Consider the following 23,842-nt stretch of genomic DNA (forward strand, 5'->3'; position numbering starts at 1 on the left):
ATATTCTATTTATTTAGAAAACTTCTCACTCTGCTCTTTTATCATTAAGATTCTCAGAGCAGCATACATCAGATTATAATAAAACAAAACAATAAACTAGCAAAGCAGATAAAATTCCAGCATAAAGCCTACTTAAAACTGATACCTAAAAGGCCCAGGTAAATAAAAAGGAGGAAGATGAAAAGAAAACAAAGATGGGGCCAGGGAGGAAGAACCAAAGATGGCATGCCACAACTGAGAAGTCCCTGTCTCCAGTCATCACCTGCCTTCACACCAATGGCAGTAGGACCAAGGAAGACCAACCTAGCCTCATCCAACAGCCATAGAAGGAACAGTTGTAGAGGGCTTTGCTCCCCTTCCAAGGCAGAAAAAAACACTTGGGTCAATCTACCAGTTATCCTTCGACTGCAGAAAAGAAGAAAGGACCCCCTGGCTCCATCAATCAGACAGACTGTTATTCCCCCCAGAACACTAGCAAAATCAGCCTGGCCTGAACTGCATGTGCTTATAGCTCATCCTCCACTACCTTTTCCCTCCACTTCCCTTCTGTTTTGTGTTTTGTCGTTTTAGCTTTTAAGTCTAACACTAGGACTTCTATCTGTCTGTCTGTCTATCTTCATCATCATCATTGTGAGGCACTCTGGGATAAATAATTGTCTGAAAAGTGGGACTATGATATATTAAATAAAGAAATATCTTCTTACACAGACTGGTTCACATCTTTATATCTGGGTTTCAAACAATTTAGGGCTTTAAACATTAGAACCACCACTGTGAATTGTGCTCAGAAATGGAATGGGAGCCAGTGCAGCAGTTTCATGTTCCTACAACAAACTGCCCAGCTGCTAAGATCTTCCTCAGATATCTCTATTCAGGCCCCCCTACTTTCAGAAGCGAGGCATGCAGAAGCCATGATAACACCTTCGCTCTCCCCAGTAAGGGTCCTCTGCAAGGTCTGATGTCATTTCAGTACCAGGCGATGACATTTTGTTTGCCCAAGCCTTTAATTAGTTGAATTTTTATGTGGTGTTTAATGTTCTTATTCCTGCTGCCATTTAAGCTATCTTTTATATATTTGTTTTAAGTTTTATATTTTTGCTATGTTAGCTTCTCTGGCAGATTTCCAAAATCAGATTTTAAAAGTGAGAGGCTGGTCTAGGACCTGTAACAACGACAATATTAATGCCCATCCTTCACCATAATGTGCCAGGGTGGGTTACAAACAACAATATAAAAGTACAAATTAGGTCCATCCAGCAGGTTCAGTTCCACCCCCTCCTGGTATCAGTGGCTTGAATGAAGGGAAATAAAAAGACTTTTAGCACTTCAGTGATACTGCTGATGGTGGATTGAGGAAAGGAGTGGGAGGACGCCAAGCAACACTATCTCTGTCAGGATGCTTGGTACCCCTGCCTCTGTTAATTAAAATCAGAGCTTGGAAAAGTTACTTTTTTTGAACTACAACTCCCATCAGCCCCAGCCAGCATGGCCACTGGATTGGGCTGATGGGAGTTGTAGTTCAAAAAAGTAACTTTTCCAAGCTCTGCTTGAGGTGCCAAGTTGAGCTTGGCATTGAGAGCCCTGCTGCCTCATGAGACCCACCTCTGCTGTCCTGCAACCAAAGCCATAATTTATACACTGAGAAAAGGAGTATAAAATGCTTTTTATAGCCCCTCATGATTTCTATTCTAGGATTTAATAAATCACAGCAGTGGTCTCAGGTTGATGCAAAAGACACAAGGAACTGGCAGCATGTTGAAAGTCCATCCACATCTCTCTCCTGATAATAGTTAACCCTCAATTGACTGATAGGATGACAGTCCTATTAATCTTCTACCAGATGGTAGGAATCTCTGACGCAATCATCTTGTCTTCATGCTTTGCTCCAAATGGAGAAAGTGGAGATAAACTTTTTTTTATTAAAGTGCATTATGTTTTGCTGGAAAGCATAGTTGCAAATAGAAAATTGGAGGTGCATGTATATAAAACATTTTATTCCCTAGTCTTTCAGCTTCCCCCTGCCTCTCTCTACCATCCATTCACAAGACAGCAGCACTTCCCAGTGCATAAACAAAGAAGATCACGGTTTCTGTGTTTACACAGCAAAGTTAAAATATGCTCTTTTCAGTGATACTGTCCAGAGGTGATACTCAGACACATTAACACATTAGTCAATGTTCCAGACCCCCTCTTCTTTCCCTTCACAGAAGAAACCATAATGAGGGAAAAGAGTACTAGGCCTCACCTTGTTAGGATTGTTCCTCAGAGCAGGGAAGGGCTGATGGCTACTGCTGTAATCCCATCCAGCCTCCTGCAAGATATCAGGAGTCTGTTGCCTGGTTTGCCGAGACACCGTGAAGTGAACTCGCTTCTGACTAGCCTGGATGTTAAAAACAGATAATTAAAAAAAAACACAACCTTGCTTGTTAATCAGTTGCAAAGCCAAATTTCTCTGGATAAGGATAATCTGAAAGTATTAAAGTTATTTAATTAATATTACTAATTTATAGTCCATCATATCTTGGATGCTCAATGCTTCTACACATTTCTCACTTAAGACGGATCTATTGCTGTCCATCAAACAGTTTGTAATATACATAATCAGTGGCCTATTGCATTTTTAAAATCTTTTTTGGATTATGTTATTAATACATTTTTTCCTAACCAGACAGAGGAAGACTTTTATTAACTTACAACTCCTTTTTTGACTACCTTTTGCAGCCAAAAAGTAGGTCAAAGGAGCAAAAATAAAAATAAATGTGGGGGGGGAGAGATGACTGGGGGGGGAAGCTTGATGCTACTATCTTTTTGAGAGTGTAAGAGAACAAACGGCAAGTCCTGGTCAATACAAGATAAAAGGTGAAAGCAAAGTGTAACATTTCCAGGAGTGTCTCTATACGAAACACTGATGAGTCGGTAAAGTAATTACAGTTGCATTCACATAAGAGAGCTCAATGGCATCAGTGGGTTGTGGCCAACACAATTTGCATAGTGTGATTTTCCTTTGCCTATGGCAAGCGACGACATAGGAATGCAGAAATATCCCGTACACCAAGTGAGATCCCTGGTCCATCTAGCTTGGTATTGTCAACAGTGACTGGCAGTGTTTCCACACAGTGTCATACAGGAGTCTTTTCCCAGCCTGATCTGGAGTTGCCAAAGATTAAACTTGGGACCTTTTGCATGCAAAGCATGTATTCTGCCACTGAGCTACAGCCCCTCCCCAGTGGGGTAACTGCCCCACATATATCTCAGGCATGTGCTACATATTGCATGGCTACAGATATTGGCTAAAGCCAAAGTTAAGCACTTCTAAAGCTACAATCCTACACACATTTGCCTGGAAGTAACCCCTGCTGAACATAGTGGGCCTTACTTTTCAGTAAATATGCCTAGATATACAGTCTTCTTTAAAAGATAACAGATTGTTCTGTCCTGGGCTTTTATGGCATGCTATTGTACAGGAATATCAGCATCTGAACTAAATCTATATAGTCACAGTATTGTCTTGTAACTAAAAACAGATGTCTGAAAAAGATCTAGATTAAAACCATAGGCATGATATGAAACTAAAACAGCCGGTGGTGTAGTGACTAATTAATATACAGATACATTCTATATAAAATGTATTACAAAGTCAGATGATTAATCTACCTCCCTGTACTTTAGCTCTGAAATGGTTATTTACAAACAAGTTGTAAATGTGATTAATTGCTTGTATGTGGTGTGGATGAGGTCACACCCATAGCCAAGGGGGGAGGAATGGGGGGGGGCTCCCAGAGTTGTGCTTCGCCCACCCTAGGATTTTTTTGGGAAATTGTCTTTTATGACATGACAGACAATGACAACCTCCATTTAAAGAATGATAGCTTGTTTTAAGAACAGGAGCCATTTAAGAACTGGACCTTCTGAAAAATTCAGTGAATACAGTACTGTAAGGCAGAGAGAGTGCATAACAAAAGGCTCATCTAGAAGAGCCCCCAAAAGTCTGCTCACTTAAAGACTTTCCTTGACTGAGGGTGGATTTTTCATTATCACAATCGCCCTATAATTACGTAAGCGATCCTGGGGGGAAAAACACACAGCCTCTATAGTAACATGACCTTGAAGAGTTAAGTATTAGAACTTTGTATTATGGGCTAGAGGTAGACGTCACCCCTTGGACTTTCCTTTGCTCTGCTTTTCATTCATTCATTTATTATTGTACAGTCACAGACCCGTTATACAATACAAAATTAAAATAAACAATGTCAATCAAGATACAGAAATAAAAATAAAAATAAAAATGGGGGCGCCAACCTGAACTTATGGGACTTGGTTTTTACGTATAAGTTGGGCTGCGTGGAGGAATTTGGCCACCCCAATTGTTAAAAGCTTGTCTGTGCCTGAAAGGAGAAGTTTCAGCTTCTCGGCTGTTGAACTTCCCGGCAGTTTCTCAACCACAGGGTTTAAGAACCTGGTACGTTCATTAGAATAAAATGGGCAAATAAAAAAAACATGAAACACAGATTCGATGTCCTTCTGACGGCAGGGGCAGAATCGGTTATCGTAGGGTACCCCGCGATAGCGGCCGTCAAGAAGGGCAGATGCTAGGCAATTAAATCTGGCCCTAGTAAAAACCAATCTATAGCATGGGAAATCGAAAAACTCCAAGTAGTGAGCTGGGAAGGGGGAATGAAACTTTAGGCCTAAATGAAGTGGAGAACATATTTTGGCGGCATTTGCTACATCTCGTTGGAGGTCAATGTCCTTTATGCGATTAACAATGATCCTTTAGGCTGAACAGTAGTCAAATAAGGCTAAGAAGTCCGAAGAAAGACCGAGAGAGGATAATTTATGCTGAATGGCTTTAGCCCATGAACTGACGAAACAGTCTTTCTGAATGGCATTGAGATAGCCAAAGGAGGGGGTTGCTTGAGCCACCTTGAACCAAAAACATAAAGTTCGAGTTCAAGAAAGGCAGTCTAAGGATGGAAGACCAGCTTCCAGCCGTAGTACTACATTTGTAACACAACGGGGGACTCCAAAAATTAGGCGAAGAAAGCTGGAGAGAACAGCTTCAATTTTGGGGCCAAAGTCCTTTATCCAAATTGGGGCACCATAGAGAAGTTGTGCAGCAATTTTGGCAAGAAAGACTCTGGTGGCAGCAGGAATGTATTGCCCGCCTTTGGGGGAAAAAAACGGAAGAGAGCCTTAGACATGGTCTTAGCGGAAGCCACAGCTGTACGGATATGGAATGACCATGATAGAGAGGAGTGGAATATGATCCCCAAATACTTATATTGTTTAACTTGGGAGATCCGCTGGCCACTAATTACCCAATCGGACGTAGGAGAGCGAGACGAGAAGGCTAGTATTTTGGTCTTAGTGAAATTAATGCATAGCATGTTATCTGCACAATAGGCTATGTATGCACGGAATAATCTCTTCAGGCCTATTCTCGATAGAGACAGTAGGACCGTATCATCAGCGTACAGCAAAAGAGGGCAGGCATGATCGGCTATTTTGGGAGGATGGAAGACAGGGGAGTGACAGATTTGACTCAAATCATTAAGATAAAGATTAAATAGGGTGGGAGCTAATATACACCCTTGTCTCACTCCCCTGGCAACAGAAATAGGATTGCTTAAAGAGCCATCTATGCCACGTCTGACCCTAAAGGTAGAGGGTTGGTAGAGTTGGTAGAGTAATGCTAGAGTGAAAAAGCTTTGTCCAGAGTCTGTCTCTGGGGATGGAATCGAAAGCAGATTTCAGATCGATAAAGGCCACGTACAGGCCATTTCCAAGAGAGCCAGAGTATTTTTCCACCAGGTGGTTTAGCAGGAAGCAATGGTCAAGTGTGGATCTATATTTTCTAAAGCCTGCCTGCTCCAGGCCCAAAATATTTTCCTCCTCAATCCAAGTGGATAGTCTATCATTAAGATGACCTGCGTATAATTTCCCAACTGTAGAGAGCAAGCTAATAGGTCTAAAATTTTGGGGATCATCTCGAGCCCCCTTTTTGTAAATAGGGATCACTATGACGTCAAGCCAAGAGGCAGGAATACGTCCAGAGTTATCAATCATGGTAAAAAGGTTAGCTAATAGAGGGGCCCACCAGTCCTGATGGGATTTTAGCAAGTCAGGGGGGATAGCATCTGGGCCGGGGGCTTTGCAGGCCTTCAAACGTTTGATGAGGAATATAATCTTGCTTTGAGAGACCAGCGGCCATGTTGGAAGATCCACAGAATCGATTGTATCTGGCCAAACTGAAGAAAGAGAAGGAGATTCCTTAAAGAGGGCCGAAAAATGATGTTCCCAAACATGGGAAGGGATATTACAGGCAATGGGGTTTGCGGACGACAGGGCATCAGTGACAAGAGCCCAGAACATTTTGGAATCATTCAGTTTGGATGCATTAATTAGCGCCTTCCAACCTTCTTGTATGGCCTGCCTTTTTTTGGAGGCTAAGAGAAGTTTATAGGAGCATTTTGTGGAATAATATTCCGGCGGTAGTTGGTTAAGATTATTGGTCCTATAATTGCGGTAAATCCTTCTCAGATTTCTCTTCGCTTCCACGCAGGTATTATCAAACCAGCGGGCATGATGGTGGAGCGTACGGGTCTTATGGTGGGGAGGATTAGGTTTGAGGAAAGACTCCAAAGCAAGAGTCAGAGTGGAATAGCCCTCAAAGCAGGTTTGGACATCTAGGATGCGTCCTGTAAGGGCTTGGCCCAATGGGGAAACTAAAAAAGAGGCTATCTTATCCGAGATGTCTGATGACCATTTAATTCTCTTGTATCGGGGGGAGAGAGAGTTATATGGGTAGATGTTTGTTGGCATCAAGTGACCACTCTCAAACACTGAAAGTGTAAAGGTTAGAGGGAGATGGTCACTATCCAATCTGTTTCCCACTGTAAAATTAGAAATCCACCTAAGTAATTGGGGAGAAGTCAGGACATAATCTACCACACTGCTGCCCCGACCCGAAAGATAGGTATATTCCACTCGGTTATCAATCAGATGGCAGCCATTCAGAATCATCAGATTATAGCAGCCCGCCAAAAGGGCCAGGCAGATCCCTCCAAAATTCACCTTCTGATCTTTAGATGATCTTTCGTAAGTGAAAATTAAATTGTTAAGGTCTGTAGCGTCCCAAAGATTGGAAGAAAAGAGAGCGGAGTTATTAGGGCCAGTCCTAGCATTAAAATCCCCCATAATAATCAGGGGGACTCGGGGGTAAAGGGATTCTAAGTCTAGAATATAGCTCTCCAAAGCTTCGTATGCTTGTTTAATATCTGCCCTAACCGAAAAAGGAGGGATATAAACATTAATCAATAGGAGAAACACAGCACTAAGTTCCAGTAAAACAGCCAAAGCCAATGAGCCGCATGGTGGAAGTTTTGTTGATTTAACAGACAGGGAGGTTGAAAGAAGAATGGCCAGTCCAGCCTTAGGTCTGCCCTTACTCAAGGGGGGTACAGCTGGTAAATCAATGGTTAAAAAACCATTGAGATAAATTGAGTTTGTAAACCAGGTTTCCTGTAAAAGGATTACGTCAAAATTGGAGAGATAGGAGACCAGATCTGGGGATTTCTGCTTTACAGCCCACCCAGCAATGTTCCATGATAAAAAGGTAATTTGATCCCTAAGGTCAACATGACTGGCCCCAGATGTGGGAGGATGAGTAAAAGGAAAATTTGTGGGTGATTCGGGGAAGGGGCCAGGGGAAAGTCAGATGGGAACATTGATGAGGGAGTGGGCTGAAGGTGAAAGCGCAGCAGATGAACAGCTGGGAAAAGAAGGGTTAATCAGATTATCTTGGATATCAGAGCGAAGTAGAGCCTTCCCAGTCGAGATAGCCTCTACAGACCTTACGGTGTTTACCCTGTTAAAAGGGGTGAGGGAGCATTTCCCAGTCTGTTCAATGCTCTCTCCAAGGACGAGGCTGCCACTGTCCAGTGGAGACTTTGAGACTGAATCAGCCTCTTCTGTGCTACAGACCATCTATGCACTCCCCTGTTTGAAAATATTTAACAGATGGACCTTAAGCTGATCAAGACTAAGCAGTACATCAATTTGGTCCTGGGGGCATAGCGTGTCGAAGGAGTTGATAATCATTTTCTCTTCCTCATTATACTGGTCCACAAAGTTACTAAGAGGAGGACTGACATCACGGTTTCTGGCCGTCCGGCTCTCTGCAAGATTGGTTGAAGTAGAGGCATCAGTAATAAGTGAAAGTTCAACTGGAGTCCGATCCTCTGGATCCGCCCGGTTCTTCTTCCTTTCCATTCGTAGAACAGTATTAGATCTGCGATTGATGGAGGAGGCTGAATTGAGAAGTGGCAAAGGGGCAGAAACATTGATGAAATAACATTGAACCCATATGCCAGAATTCTTCAACTTCTCCTTCGCGTTATAAATCTGGGAGGCAATGTTCACGGAATGGAAGGAGACAATCAGTCGCCAACGGGATGTATTGGATGACAGATTCACCATTTGCTTAATATAGCTCATGCGATGCGTTGCAGAGAGAGTCCGACTAAAGCAGGAGTCCAGAAACGGAATGCTCGGGAAAGAGGGCCATCTACCTGAGGTCCTCAGATAGCATGTGATCGCGAGCTTTTCAGGTTCTAATTTTAGATTCCAACAAGTGGATTCGGAGATACTTGCTGCTGTAGATGAAGGAGCAGCGGTTTCCCGGCGTGTCGGGAGGAGAGAAAGGTTTATCCCCGGGGCAGCATTGCTTTGTTCAGGAGATAGATGAAAGTTCCTGTCATATTGAAAGAGGCCCGAGTTTGAACCCTCAAACTTGGGGGGCAGCTTTATGGGAGAATGATACGTGTCTGGATCTTTCTCCGCGGGGATAGACAATGTTCTCAGGACCTGGGGACCAGACTTGCTGACGTCCTCTTGAAGATCTTTACACAATGCGGCTTTCTTACTCCTGACAACAGCATGAGGCTGGGTGGCTGGAGAAGGGGTTGGTGGAGAGTCCAATAATCTAAATAGCGGTTTAAAGTTCATTTTCCTATCTCCAGCTGATTTTGCATTTTTGATGTTCTTTGACACTTTGGCCCCTAGTAATGGGCGTTCATGAGGAGAAGGTCTCTTAGATTTCCTCCTCGAAACCGTCTTTGGGCGGCAAGAGTTATTAGGTGAGCTAGGAGACGAGCCTGTGTTACTGGATTTATTTTCAAGGATCGAACCCATAGCCTGGACCAAGGTGGTTAGTAGGTTGTTTGTTTCGGCAAGGTATGCTTTTATCAGGCACAGTTCTTCCATCACAGGTTCTCCACTGCTCAACGAAGGGGGCTTAAGGTTCGAGGGGTCTGAATAGGGGAACTGCTCATGCTTGGAGTGGTTGAACAATGGGGGATCTGAGGGCTCCTGCGACTCATGCAGTGAGTCTAAAGTGAGCAGTTCGTTGGGAATACTGCCATCAAGGAGGCTGAGAGAGCAGTTATAGCCAGCATCAAACAGTTCCTCAGCCAAGCTTTTGGAGTGAGAAATTTCCCTTGCTATTTGCATGGGTAGTTGAAAATCCAAGGACCATTCACGTGAGTATTCATTGTAGTTTGGAGCCTTCTGAGCATCTGGAGGTAAAAGGGCAGTGTCAGAGCTTCCAGAGCTTCCAGGCTTAGGGGGGAAATATTGAGTGATTTTAGGTTGTTGACCATTTGGCAGCCGCTCTGCCCCCGGGGATATACCCAATTCTCGGCATTTCTGCCTTGTGTATATCATTGGTGCTGTGCACCTCCGGCCTCTGAGTAATGAGAACATAACGCTGAGAGTCAGAGATAACTTTCAAGGCTGCCTGATAAACGTGTTTCCAGACCCCAGGCAGATACAGAGTTCAGGGAAGGAGAAATATCACAAAGAAGTGTAGCCCAAACAAGTAGAACTCCGAGGCAAACACAAAACAGGCAGAGCAGCAAAACATCAGCTTCTTATCTCCTTAGCAGAGATAGCAGAGTTGAAACGGCCAAAAGACTATGTTATGTTTTGCATAAAACCAGAGGTCAGTGGCCATGCAATTAGTGGAGAGATAAGAAAGAAAGGAGAAGAGCTGAATCACGTCTTACCATGGCGCCCACCAAACCGGTTTCAGTTTCAGTTTCAGTTGTGCTGTCTACCAAGCCAGCAAGAAGCTACCAAGAAGCATGTTTGTTTGCCTGCAGTAAGAGTTTGTTTCATTGGAAGACACCTGTGCGTGAATTTGTTTTATGTGGGGAGATCGGCGCACAACAATCAACACACAATCTTGACAGAAAAAGGCTTTGCATTTTTTAAAAGTGCAATTTTAGTGTGCATTTCTCCTAATATACATGTGCAATTGTGTCTAATATACACATTTTTACAAGCAATTTTCCTTATAATGCATATTTGTATGACATTTTCACTGGCATAGCATTTTTATGCATACTATCCTCCAATACAGGCATTTTTAACACATTATTTGGTTGGAGAAAAAATAATTCAAAGTGCGAATTTTGAAGGATAATTGCATTTTGGTTCAGAAATTGTTTCAGGAAGTGTGAATTAGGTAAATTGTCATTCAAATGTGAACCAAACTGAATTTCTTCCCCATTCTTAGGACTCAGTCGTGACTAATTTAAGCTGGGTCAGGACCATAGCAGAGGAGAAACTTGAACACAAGTCTTGTAGACCCAAGGCCAGCTCTCTAGTCACTGAATCACACTCAAGATTTCATTTGCTAATTATCCTGGAGAACTACTTCAGATTCAGTAAGGATTTGAAGCAGAGAAGTGTTGGTCAGTGACGCAGGTTGTGAGACTTACAGATAAGGTTTTTAGCAGAGAGAGAGAGAAACCTGAAGCAGAAGGGTTAAACTGTGAGAACAGAGTTCCAGACAATCAAGGTCAGTGTGGCTAGCTGAGAGTGTGATAAGCTGGGAACTGGCAGGAACTCGAGTGTGGGGGAAGAATTGTCAATGGAGGAAGATGTCTCTAATGTCTTTGCCTAGTAAAGACTCTTACATGAAACTTGCCTGGCCTGTCTTATTCCTGTTCTAAACGGCTCTTGGATCCATACCACGTCTCACCTACACACGCAGTGCGCTACAGGGGTTATGGGCCCAGATTATGAGGCGTTGTAGCGGGTTCGAGAACAGGTGAAGTGGCGTTGTTGCAGAGAGAAACAAAACGCAAGTGAGAGGCAAGTAAGAGTGGGCAACATGGCTGTAAATCTATTATCCGGGATGCCGATGGAGAGACTGAATGCTGTAAATTACTCCAGTTGGAAGTGGAGAATGAGAGCTGTTCTGATTAAAGAGGATTTAAATGATGTCGTGGAAAAAACCCCTCCGGCAGCTCCTTCAGCAGCGTGGCTGAAGAAAGACGAGAAAGCGAAGGCTTTTATTACTCTGGGGCTATCAGATTCACAACTGTTGCTGGTGAATAATGAGCTGACTGCTAATCAGATGTGGGAAAAGTTAAGAGCTGCACATGTACAGCAAACTGCGGGAAGCAGGCTGTGTTTGGCACGGAAGTTTTATCAGATGCGTTTTACTGATGATGTGACTATGAAAGAGCATTTGGCTGAATTTCGTAGATTAAATGCAGAGCTGCAAGATCGAGGCGTTCATCATAATGACTTGCAGATGGTTTATCTCCTGTTATCTTCATTTGATCAAAAATGGGACGTGCTGGTTGCTGGTCTTGAAAGTCAACCTGACGGGGCTCTATCTTTGGACTTTGTGGAACAGAAACTTCAACAAGAGTGGTGTAGGAGACAAGAAAACAAGAAAATGGACTTAAAAGAGGCTGAGACTGTGTCTGTACAACGGAATCAAAGAAGCAGGGAAGAGACTAAAACATGTTATTTTTGCGGGTCACGTGGGCATATACAGAGACATTGTTTAAAGAAGAGGAATTACAGAGACTTTGAAAGTCAGAGGGCAAGCGTGAACTTTGTTTCTAAGGGGAGCAATAAACTGATTAACTCTAAGTGGCTTCTTGACAGTGGAGCGTCTAATTGCCTAATCACAGACTCTAGTTTATTTTACACTTCAAAGCCGACGCAGGAGAAGCTTTATCTGGCTGACGGATCGACTCAGGACGCGACAGCAAGAGGAACGCTGAAGATGGGTAATTTGGGAATTTTAACAGATGTATTATTGATTTCTGGTTTAAAATATAACATTCTATCAGTGAGAAAATTGGCTCAAATAGGTTGTAAAGTTACATTTGAAGGGGATAGATGTTTTGTGAGAAAAGATGGTGAAATATGCATGCAAGGGAAATTACAGAACAAAATGTTTATAGTTGAATGCAAGATTGATAAAGACGTGTGCTTGGATAGCAGTAAATAAAGAGAAACATGAGAATTGTGTCCATGAATGGCACAGAAAATTAGCACACGGACATTTTCAAAAGATACAAAACACCCCAAAATATAGTCAAGATTTGAAGTTAACACACTGTGAGCATGTGGATGAGTGTGAGGTATGTTATAAAACAAAAATGACTGTGAATCCAGTAAATAAGAGCTGTGAAAGCACGACTTCAGAACCCTATCAGCTTATACATGTGGATTTAGCTGGTCCTTTTCAGTGCTCAAAAGGTGGAGCAAGGTTTTATTTAGTGATTGTGGATGATTTTTCCAGATTTACACATGTGTTCTTATTGAAAAAGAAAAGTGACGCAGAAGAGAAATTAAAGGCATTCATACAGAAAACAGAGACACAACATGGGGCTGTTATCAAAAATATCAGATCAGATAGAGGAGGAGAATTTACCAGTAATTCATTTCAAACATATTTGGAAAAGAAGGGAATAATTCATAGTCTCACTGCTCCCTTCAGCCCATCCTCCAACGGCACGGCAGAGAGGAGGAACACGTCATTGCAGGATTCATTGAGAGCAATGCTAGCAGATGCTGATTTGAATAACACTTATTGGGGTGAATGTATACTGTACACTGTTTATATTCAGAACCGCCTAATGCACAGAACAATAGGCATGTCTCCCTATGAGAAACTGACTGGGAGAAAACCCAGGGTGAAACACATAGAACGTTTTGGAGCAAAATGCTGGGTACATGTAGTAAAACAAAGAAGACATGGTAAATTAGGCTCAAGAGCACAAGCAGGACGCATTTTGGGATTTCAGAATTCATATTACAGAGTTTGGTTACCTGAGAAACAACAAGTAGTGTTAAGTAGAAACATAAAGGTGATAGATAAACCTTGGAGACACAGCCAAACAGTGATCTTAGAGAGTGAAAACAAACAGGAAGCTGCAGATGTTCCTTTCGGGCAGCAAATTCCATTAAAACCTGCATTAACAGATTTGATTCAGAGTGGCAAACGTACTGTTAAAAGGCTGAGAAGTGAAGACATGACAACACATGATACAGAAATGCCAAGTACGAGTGCTGGTCCAACTAAAGTTGAAAGTGAGGAAGAAATGGAAATAGATAATGTCAGGAGATCAGAAAGAAAAACGAAAGGTCAACCTCCTCAGAGATTTGCATTTAATGTTACACAACAGAATAATGAAACAGATGAAATTCCAGAGGAATGGGAAAAAGAGGGGCCTATAGATAAAGAAACAATGGATCTAATGTGGAAGTATTGTGTTGAAGAATGAAATGTAAATGTATCATCAAATAAAAGCAAACATGAATCTGTGAAACTTGTGTAAATAAAGAATAAAGAGAAACTGAACTGAACTGAAACTGTAAATAGAAACTGTAAGAATCCATGTACTGAAATGTATTTGTAATGAAAAGTTAATGTTGTAGAAATGTAATAATTGTAACATGATGTTTTGAAGTCTGCAAGTCTCAGGTGGGGGCTGTTGGTCAGTGACGCAGGTTGTGAGACTTACAGATAAGGTTTTTAGCAGAGAGAGAGAGAAACCTGAAGCAGAAGGGTTAAACTGTGAGAACAGAGTTCCAGACAATCAAGGTCAGTGTGGCTAGCTGAGAGTGTGATAAGCTGGGAACTGGCAGGAACTCGAGTGTGGGGGAAGAATTGTCAATGGAGGAAGATGTCTCTAATGTCTTTGCCTAGTAAAGACTCTTACATGAAACTTGCCTGGCCTGTCTTATTCCTGTTCTAAACGGCTCTTGGATCCATACCACGTCTCACCTACACACGCAGTGCGCTACAAGAAGGCTATCTTATTGTGAAGGGAACCAGATGCTTCATCTACTGTGACACATTTATACATCATCTAAAAAAAGGGTTTATGCATCATCTAGAAAAACCCATTGGTTTGTGACAACTACCAACCGGTCGCAAATACCCCTGTTTTAGGGAAGGTGATTGAGAGGATTGTGGCACAGCAATTGTAAATATGCTTGGATTAAACAGATTATCTTGACCCATTCCAGTCTGGGTTCAGGCCTGATTATGGGACTGAATCGGCCTTGGTCGCCCTAATGGATGACCTTTATTGGGAGGACAGGGGGAGTGTGACCTTGTTAATCTTACTTGATCTCTCAGCAGCTTTTGATACCATTGACCATGGTATCCTTCTGGGCCGACTTGGTAAGATGGGTATTGGAGGCACTGTTTTACAGTGGTTCCGATCCTATCTCCAAGGTTGTTCTCAGAGAATAGCATTGGGTGACTGTCTTTCGGCCCCCTGGCAGTTGTGCTGTGGAGTGCCACAGGGTACCATCTTGTCCCCCATGCTGTTTAACATCTATATGAAGCTCTTGGGAGTGGTCATAATGAGATTTGGGGCGAGATGTCAGCAGTATGCTAACGATACCCAGCTCTATTTCTCTGTAACATCTGAATCGGGAGAGGCCATGCAAGCCCTTGACCGCTGCCTGGACTCGGTGGTGGGCTTGGATGAGGGCCAATAAACTGAGTCTGAATCCTAGCAAGATGGAGGCGATGTGGGTTGGTGGTTCCCGAGTTCAGATAATTGGTCAGTTGCCTGCTTCAGATGGGGTCTTACTCCCTCTGAAAGAGCAGGTTCATAGTCTGGGGGTGCACCTGGATCCGTCTTTGTAGCTAGAGGCCCAGGTGACCTCAGTGGCTAGGAGTGGCTTTTACCAGCTTCGACTGGTAAGACAGCTGCAGCTGTTTCTGGACTGGGATAACCTGACCAGTGTTGTCCATGCACTGGTAACCTCCAGGCTGGATTACTGTAATAAGCTCTATGTGGGGCTGCCTTGAGGTTGGTCTGGAAGTTGCAGCTGGTGCAAAATGCGATGGCGAGACTGCTCACTGGGGTAGGGTATCATCAACATGTCACCCCGCTGCTGAAAGAATTGCACTGGCTGCCCATTTGCTACCGGGCCAAGTTCAAGGTTCTAGTTTTGGTGTACAAAGCCCTATACAGCTTGGGACCAGGATACCTGAAAGACCATCTTATCGCTTATATGCCCAGACCATCACTGCGCTCTGCGGGTGAGGGCCTCCTGCAGATACCATCTTATCAGGAGGTCCATTCTGCACAACCTAGGAAACAGACCTTTAGTGTGGTGGCACCTACCCTGTGGAATTCCCTCCCTGTAAATATTAGACAGGTGCCATCTCTGTTATCTTTTTGGCACCTATTGAAGACCTTCCTCTTTCAACTAGCCTTTTAAGTTGAGACCTATCTCAGTCTGTGTCTGTGTTGGAATTGCTTTTTAATATGTTCTTAAACCTTCTTTAAAATGTTTTTAATCTTAGACAATGTTTTGAAAGCTTTTTTTAAGAAACATTTTTAAAGATGTTTTGTTTTAATGTGTTTTAAAGTTTGTTTTTATGATGTTTTAAAGTTTTTAGTGCTTTTGTTTGCTGCCCTGGGCTCCTGCCAGGAGGAAGGGTGGGATATAAATAAATAAATACTGTTCATATTAGCTTGTAGGAGGATATTTCCTTTGATGCACTCATTTTCCTTCTATTTAGCATATGTATCTCCCTTGATTCATTAGTAACATGCACAGAGAGTGATATTCAGGTACAGTTCAGACAAAAATTGTTGGCATGCGGAGGCCACTTTAAATAGGACCCAATGGCAGCTGTAACTAAGTAAGACCTCCATAAGTAGCAACTCACCATGGAGATTTGGTCATTTTTACCAACATACAGCCATACTGCCATTTTTGGCTTCAGAATATAAGAAGAGCCCTGCTGGACCACATCAAAGGCCTGTCTACTTCAATATCCTGTTTCTCACAGTGGCCAGCCAGGTGCCTATGAGAAGCTCTCAAGCAGGACATGAGGATAACAGCTCTGTCCCCATTGTTGTCTCCCAGCAACTGGTAATCAGAGGCAGGCTGCTTCAGAACCTGGACGTAGTATACAGCCATCACGACTAATAGCAATTGATAGTCATATTCTTTTTAAAGCCATCTAAGTTGGTGGCTTGCTTTCAAAAATGGATGAACCTAGCATAAATATATGGTAATCATACATCTCTGTACCCTGATATGGAAAACAGCCCACGACCTCAGATTAAGGCCTCCACTTACACAATGGAGAACAGACTGATGGTAATTTTGCAGCAATAACATTTGGTGCTGCTAACTCAAGTATGATTTGTAATGCTTTAATGGTTCTGAATGAGATTATTTAGTCTAATGAAAGATTGTTATAATACTCCACAGACGTTATAGGTGATGGTCCTTTTGACGACATTCAGTAAATCACCACTTTCCCACAAGTACTGGCAAATGTACTGCATTTAGAGAGCAGGACTAACTTGGCAACAGCAGAAGTGAAGCAGATTTCTCTTGCTGAGTGTATAGAGAACTTTACAGTTTGTCTCTTGAAGTATCATCATTTATGCTTAGAAAAAGTGAGGAAATTGTTGAGACAAACCTGTATCAGTTGGGCTGCGCTTTCTGGACTTCCATATCGAAGGTCATGCCCATTAATGGCTAAAACCCTGTCATTCTCTTGAAGCTGCCCATCACGGGCAGCGATGCCTCCTTCCAGCAAACTGAAAACAAACACCCCAGTTTCATCAGCCTTGCGGACCAGCTTGATGCCCAGCTGCTCGTCTCGGCTGCTTTTGTTCAGAACAACGTGAAAACTGTCATCCCTGCTGCAGGGAACATCAAGAGAAAGTCCACTGTTTTGGCATCGGTACCTCTGCTCTCTGAGGATTGTGAGCCGGAGGACTTGGCAAGGCTGCCTCAGGACTGACAAGGCGTAGCTGTGTGGAACATTTCTGATGTCAATGCCATTTACCTGGAAGATACAACCATAAATCAGCAAGGTAAAAGGCCACCTAATTGGAACTGGCATTGCAGTCGACCTATTTACACAGATGTCTTCCCGTTACAGTGACATGCGGCATTTGCCTCCATCAAAAGAAGCCACGTTTTCATTATATAATATCCTTTCCCCACAAGGACAGCACACACTGTACTGTTTTCTTCCTCTCTTGCTGATTATCTCCAGACATAACGGCTATTTTTCAATTTTATTACTGCTCCTCCTCAGGCTCCAATATCCTCTTGCCTATCTCACTTCCCACCAGCTTCTTCTGCTCTGGTCCTGCCATTCCCCACTAACCCTACCCTTCTCTCCCACTTTTTCCTCTGGCATTTCTTCTCTGTTGCTTCAAAGATACTTTGACTATGATTGAAAAATGCAGTCCTCAGCTTCTAAATAAAAAGAAAGCATGATCCATATCTTTGCTTGGTACTTACGCAGTATAGCTAGAGGAACAAAAGGGGTGTGTGGGAGAGGGTGGATTTTCATTTGCAGAAGATCCAAGAATTAAATGCTCAGGAAATCACATATATTTGAAATGGCTACCAATCAAATGTTTTATTACCAAGGTTTTGTTTGGGTTCTCATTGTTTGTTTTGACAGGAGATTTGACCCCATCTCAGCTAATGCTTCTAGCACGTTAATTTGCTATAAGAAAAATAAATCAAACAATAGTTTAGAGATGCGGTTTTATGGAACAGACAGTTGATCCACTTCCAGTGACTTGCGTCACTGTACAAATTTTTTTTCTGAAGGAACTTAACTTTGCCTTCTCTCAGAATGAGCACTGACTAATTATCTGCTAGTTTCTGCTCTGATTTCAGGAGTCGGGCTGGATTCACCATTCTGCAGAGTAAGACACAGAGCAGGAAACCTAACAAACCAGAAGCCCCTAGCTATGATAAAATATGACAGGTGTTTCCTGTAGCAAAACATGACCTGTTCTTTTAAAGGGAGGCTGCAGCCCTCCCTTTAGCTTAGAACACAGTGAGTGCTCTCTAAGAGCCATAAATATTCTGCCATTTAGAAGAAAAGTATTTGCAGCAGCACAGGAGTTATTTCCCTACCACTGCTTCAGTCAAAGTGAACACATCTGAAAGAGGGTGGAGTTCCCGTTAATATAGTAGTGGTCATCCTGTTTGGCATACCACAAGTCATGTCCAAAGTATGAGAGAATGCCACTCTAGTGTGTACAACAATACATATGTGTTGGGTGGTTTTACCGTGGCGCAGAGTGGTAAGCGGCGGTAATGCAGCCGAAGCTCTGCTCACGGCCGGAGTTCAATCCCAACAGAAGGAGGAAGTCAAATCTCCGGTAAAAGGGGTCGAGGTCCACTCAGCCTTCCATCCATCCGTGGTCGGTAAAATGAGTACCCGGCATATGCTGGGGGGTAAAGAAAGGCCGGGGAAGGATTTGGCAATCCCACCCCATATATGCGGTCTGCCTAGTAAACGTCGCAAGACAGCACCCTAAGAGTTGGAAACGACTCGCACTATAAGTGCGGGGACACCTTTACCTTTACCTGTGTCTACTGAACCAGGTAAAAAGCAGCAACATAGTACTAACCATTCAGACAGGAGGGAAACCCAATTCTATGCCACAGCAAGGCCTGTGGCATATACAGCTCCTGTCCATGCATGCCACAAACCTCCATTGCCAGTGCTCAGAACACTGGTGCTGCAGGTTGACAGCCCAGGTATTAATGGTTATGTAGAATTATGGGAAAGTGGATTTAGGCTTACTGAGTCCATGCTAATCAGATGAAAAGTATATTACATGCAAATAATTCTGTCTTAACTAGATTATGGATTGTTGTTGAAAGAACCTCCGAGATTTCACTTCAAAATGAATCCACACCAATAAGTCAGTCTTCCTTATTTCCTCTTCTGTCACCTTTTCCTTTTCTATGTAGCCTATGAATGTTGTTTCCCAAGCCTTCAAGTCAAATTAGGAACCTTTTTAAAAAGCAGTGCCTCAACTTATGTTATTAAAGTCTCCTCATACTTGCCACCACCTCTGCTAAGTGTACCTTCAGTATCATGTCCCCCGGGAGCAATCTTCCATCCCTGGCAATGATTCCATCTTGATAGATGTGCTGTATGATGATGTGAACCAAAGGTGTTTCGCTGCCTCCCACAATCCTAATGGCAAGGCTTTCAGTGGGATCACTACGGCTGATCTTAATGCTGGTAATTTCACCATCTGGGATGAGATGGTATAACCTTGGGAAGACTGAAAAACACACAGAAAAGGCCTTTATTTGGAATACAGAGGTTTTGTGTTTTTTTAAATCTAACCACAGAAAATGCAGACTTTCCACAGCTGGTCTTGTGAAACTTTAACAGATCTGCTGTATGTTAAAAGGGGTAAGAAATTACATCCCTGCTGGTTCACGGTCTGGAAGGATATTTTTTAAAAGCCAGAATAATGCATGCTAATCTTCATCTTTGTAAAATCATTTCTTGTCTCTGACATCTCTCCTTACGCAAAGCAACTTCCTCTGTCAGCCTAATGATTCCACAGTACATAACACAACAATGAATTCCATCACCAATTTAGGCAGAAGGCATAGATTTAAAGAAAAACTTCAGCAGAATGCCTTAGAGAACCTAAAATCACTGAAGGCCCAATTCTGCAACCACATTCTGGCACATTCCAGCTCTAGAGTGAAGGAGGGTAGAAATGCTGTCTTTTACTTTGCACAGATCCAGGCAGCACTGGAAAGGACTGGAAATGATGTGTGTGTATGTTTGACTGCATGTATGTGAGCCTTCAAGTCTGGCGAGTGTGTGTGTGTGTATGCTGCATGTGTGGTGAATGTGCACATGTGGTGAGTGTATATGTGTGTGTGTGATGTGTATGTGGATTGGCTCCTCCAGGATGCCTGCACCGTGCCGATGCCCCGCCACCTCTTCCCTCCTCCTGGCAAGCAGCAGCGAGTCCTCTGCCGGGAGGCCAGGTATGTGATAGTGCTCCTCCTGATTGACCTCCTCCTGGTGTTGTGTGTGTTTTTGTGTGTGTACGTATATGCTGGCTGCATCCAATGCTGGCATATGGGCCTCAAAGGGGTGGCTGACCATCAAGGTGGCCCATGGGCCAAAAATGGTTAGCTACCACCACCATCCCGACAACTGGAATCCTCTCTGCCTCCATGTATGCAGAAAATACTGATTGGGAGCAAAATTTTAATATTTTAATACTTTAATATTTGACTATGTCAATGTGCTTACAATTATATATTATATGTCTGTACCATGATAGGACATTGACTTCCCTATTTACATTCTTTTTCTGAGCTATTTTACCCATCAGGGTATACAGTAATCTTCAACATTGCCATCTCAGCTCCTTTGGGAGGAATGGTGAGATATCAATTTATTAAACATGCTCAGATCTAAGACCCACCTTTAAACACTTATCTGCATCATGGGGCTTACTTTTACCTTTGACATATCACAGGACCATATTACATACCTTCTGTGTCTGTCTTTATCTTTCTCTTCCCTCCATTTTTCTCCCCTCATATTTTCCCTTCCTGCCTTCCAAATTTAAACAAACAAAACAGGAAATGGTGGTGCAACCCATTTCCTCATACCCACTCATACGCAACCCATACTCACTAGTAAAAAGCCAATGGCATTCTCTACCTCATGGCTTTCCCCCCCATTCATTTTATCCAATGCTATCTTGGTCTTGCAGAAATCCTATCAGAGTATCAAGGCCCAGTAACCAGTTTAAAGCTCCACTGTTTTGATATTTAGATTCACTCTCATATGACCTTTCCCCCTATCAAAGAGCTGAAAATTAGGCTACTTTGTATTCTACCCAAGTTTTAATTACAAAATTCAGTGACAAAAAGAGCATAATTTGTTTTAACAGAAGCAAGCACTGCTTCAGTTACTACTTGTCATAATACACACACAGATCTCATATATCTACTATTTGCCTCTGACAGTTGTTTCACCCTGAGACACGTTTCAAACCCAAACACCCAGTTGGGTTTGCCAGAGTGCACACTCAACAGAGAGCTTCCTACAGTCCCAGTTACTTAATGAGTGTACTTCTATTGTACATGTTTACAAACACAAGTCTGTCACATTAACACTTTAAATCTGTAAGTATAGGCTGCAAAAAATATTATGTGTCAAGGGCTTGTTCTAAGTTTGAGGGGGCATCAGCAGTGTCTTCCGATGGGCCCCTCCTACATCAGTGGGGCCTACCCGTGGGCTTACTTGGTGGCAGCAGAACAGCAAGCAGAAGCACTCTAATCAGCACCAGATGACAAGCCAATATTTTAATTTCTCCAAGTGCAATGGATCAGTTATACACTGGGGAGCATTGTGGGAATTTAAAATGGTGGCTCATGACCAACTGCTGATAGGCATCAGAACAGGCATCAGTGCAGGCATCAGCAATGAAACGCAGAGGCCCTGGCAGCTGCCCAAGTGTACCACACGTTGATGGCCAACCTGTATGAATTAGCTCTAACTTTAAAAAGGAAGTTTTCCTCGAAGTTGTTTCCATTACTAGTTAAACTCAAAACTATCAGTCATAATTAGCTCCAGTATAGTCCCTGTGACATTTGGATGCAAACATATTCTGACATTACCAACTAGATCAAGTATCTCCATTTCTTACCTAATGCCAGAAGTTAGCTTCATTCTAAATGCTCTTCCAAACAGCCTCGCCTTTCTGTCTCCAGTGTTCTAATTCTTTTTATTAGCTACTTTCCATCCTATTTTTAAAAGTCTTCCAGTGAAGGAAAATCCTAACTATCACATACCTTTCTTTGTTCCCTTAAACTTCCATCTCTTATATATCGATGGACTGCCAAACCTAGAAAGAAGTATATTTTCTGTCTTGCTTTTGCCGATGTTGCTTCGTGATTTTTCTGCATATTTTTGTGTTTTGCACACATGGAGTGGTGTAGGGTGCACTGGATCTGTCAATGGTGTAGGGTGCACTGGATCTGTCAACAATAATAAAACAACATCTGCGTGCAGAAATATCTGGCTTTCTACCTACCGGAGAATTAGGCATAAGTCCTTATTTAAAAGTGGAACTAAAAATAAAACCTATATTTTGTAATTGATTGAATGAACACTGATTGAATAAGTATAGCTAAGACATCATCCATCTTGATCTTTGTTAACTTTATTCTGAAATCAGGAGAGTGCTAAATGGGGTGGGTGAGAATGAAGCCAGCAACAAAAAAGCCAGGTCTAAAAGTTCACACATGCTTGTGGTAAATTGGTACCTAAATGTAAATGTACTGCCTTCAAGTCGATTCCGACTTATGGCGACCCTATGAATGGGGTTTTCATGAGGCTGAGAGGCAGTGACTGGCCCAAGGTCACCCAGTGAGCTTCATGGCTATGGGGGGATTCGAACCCTGGTCTCCCAGGTTGTAGTCCAACACCTTAACCACTGCACCTGCATTGACATAATTGTCACCCACGCATTTGCCTTTGCAAAGTGCTTTGCAATTGTACTTGCCTGTGGATTCTCAACCATGACAGTGGCAATGAAAACACTTTGTACATATTATTTAGTGAAGTAGTTTCAGGGATTTTGTCATTTTTAATTCCTTCCACATTTCAAAATATTTTCCAGTCATGTGACATATTTAACTTTACGAAAATAGTTTGAATAACTTGCTTAGATGTGATTGTTTCTAAGTTATAGATACCTCCATGATTTTAAGATTTTACTTAGTTGGATCACTTGGCTATTTCTCTTTTGCTCTTCTTTCTGCTTTGTGCAGGCCAACTAAATCAATGACTTATCTTAAACAGTGGAAATCCCACCAGATTTCTTCTGTTATCTAGCTATTTCTGCTCTGCTTATCAACAAGTCATCTGTCAGCTCTACTGAGATTGCTACTACCAGGGTTTTGCCATATTTGGGCTGCAAATTCTAACCCAGAATCAAAACTGCCTCCACAGGCCTGTCTGGTCCAGATTTTTACCAATCTCTAGCATAAACTAGCTGGTCTGTTATAGCTTTGGTTCACATGTTTCATATTTCTTTTTTGTCTACATCAGTCATCTCCATACATCTCATAGAGATGGACCTGAATTTCTGGGCAAAACGTTTTCAAAAGTGGTTCAACATTTCTGCTATGAAATACGTGCGGTGTTATACTGTGTGCCTTCAGTGAAGATTGGTAGAGTTTGTGCTCAAGTTTCCTCTGGATCAAATTTGAAGCCTATCCTTCGAAATTAACTATTCAGAATTAATGTTGGAAATTCCAGAGAATCAGGACAAGTATGTGACAAATAAATAGTGGCCTGCAATACTCATCCTTGATTCACACAGGAATGCTTTCATGTATTGCCAGTCCCAACTCTTAGCTCTACCTAAATGGACATTACAACCTTGAAACCTTGCTCATTTGAATAGCACTGATTAAAAATAAAACAGTGCAATCTAATGTCTGCCACAATAGGAATTTGGTATAAATACAAGAGGGATAACAGTTTGCCACAGATGTTTTCTGGAAGACCACTATAAATCAGGAATCATTTACAGGGGTGGCAAACCTAGGGCCCATGGGACTGACCCAGCTACAAAGCCATTTTTAGCAGTCTGCCCTTCCTCCAAGGACCTCAGCCCCCTGACAAATTTTACCAATTTTACTGTAGTTGTTTTATCAGTGGCTTCACTGCTTT

At 42.5% G+C, this 23,842-nt stretch overlaps 1 protein-coding gene across 18 annotated transcripts in view; it reads right to left on the reverse strand.

Moving 5' to 3' along the window:
* LNX1 (ligand of numb-protein X 1) overlaps positions 1 to 23,842 on the reverse strand; it is a 197,879-nt gene that overhangs the window by 29,294 nt on the left and 144,743 nt on the right. For 14 of the 18 annotated variants that reach the window (XM_061583243.1, XM_061583228.1, XM_061583239.1 and 11 more), the window contains 4 exons: positions 21,955 to 22,140; positions 19,201 to 19,403; positions 16,772 to 17,143; positions 2,246 to 2,380 (listed from right to left, as the gene is read on the reverse strand). In XM_061583243.1, the coding sequence (XP_061439227.1) occupies positions 2,246 to 2,380; positions 16,772 to 17,143; positions 19,201 to 19,403; positions 21,955 to 22,140 (896 nt within the window). The remainder of the gene's footprint in view (positions 1 to 2,245; positions 2,381 to 16,771; positions 17,144 to 19,200; positions 19,404 to 21,954; positions 22,141 to 23,842) is intronic. The other 4 variants (XM_061583244.1, XM_061583242.1, XM_061583241.1 and 1 more) reach the window with 2 other exon arrangements.

Source organism: Rhineura floridana, chromosome 9 (assembly GCF_030035675.1).
Source record: "Rhineura floridana isolate rRhiFlo1 chromosome 9, rRhiFlo1.hap2, whole genome shotgun sequence".
NCBI lineage: Eukaryota > Metazoa > Chordata > Lepidosauria > Squamata > Rhineuridae > Rhineura > Rhineura floridana.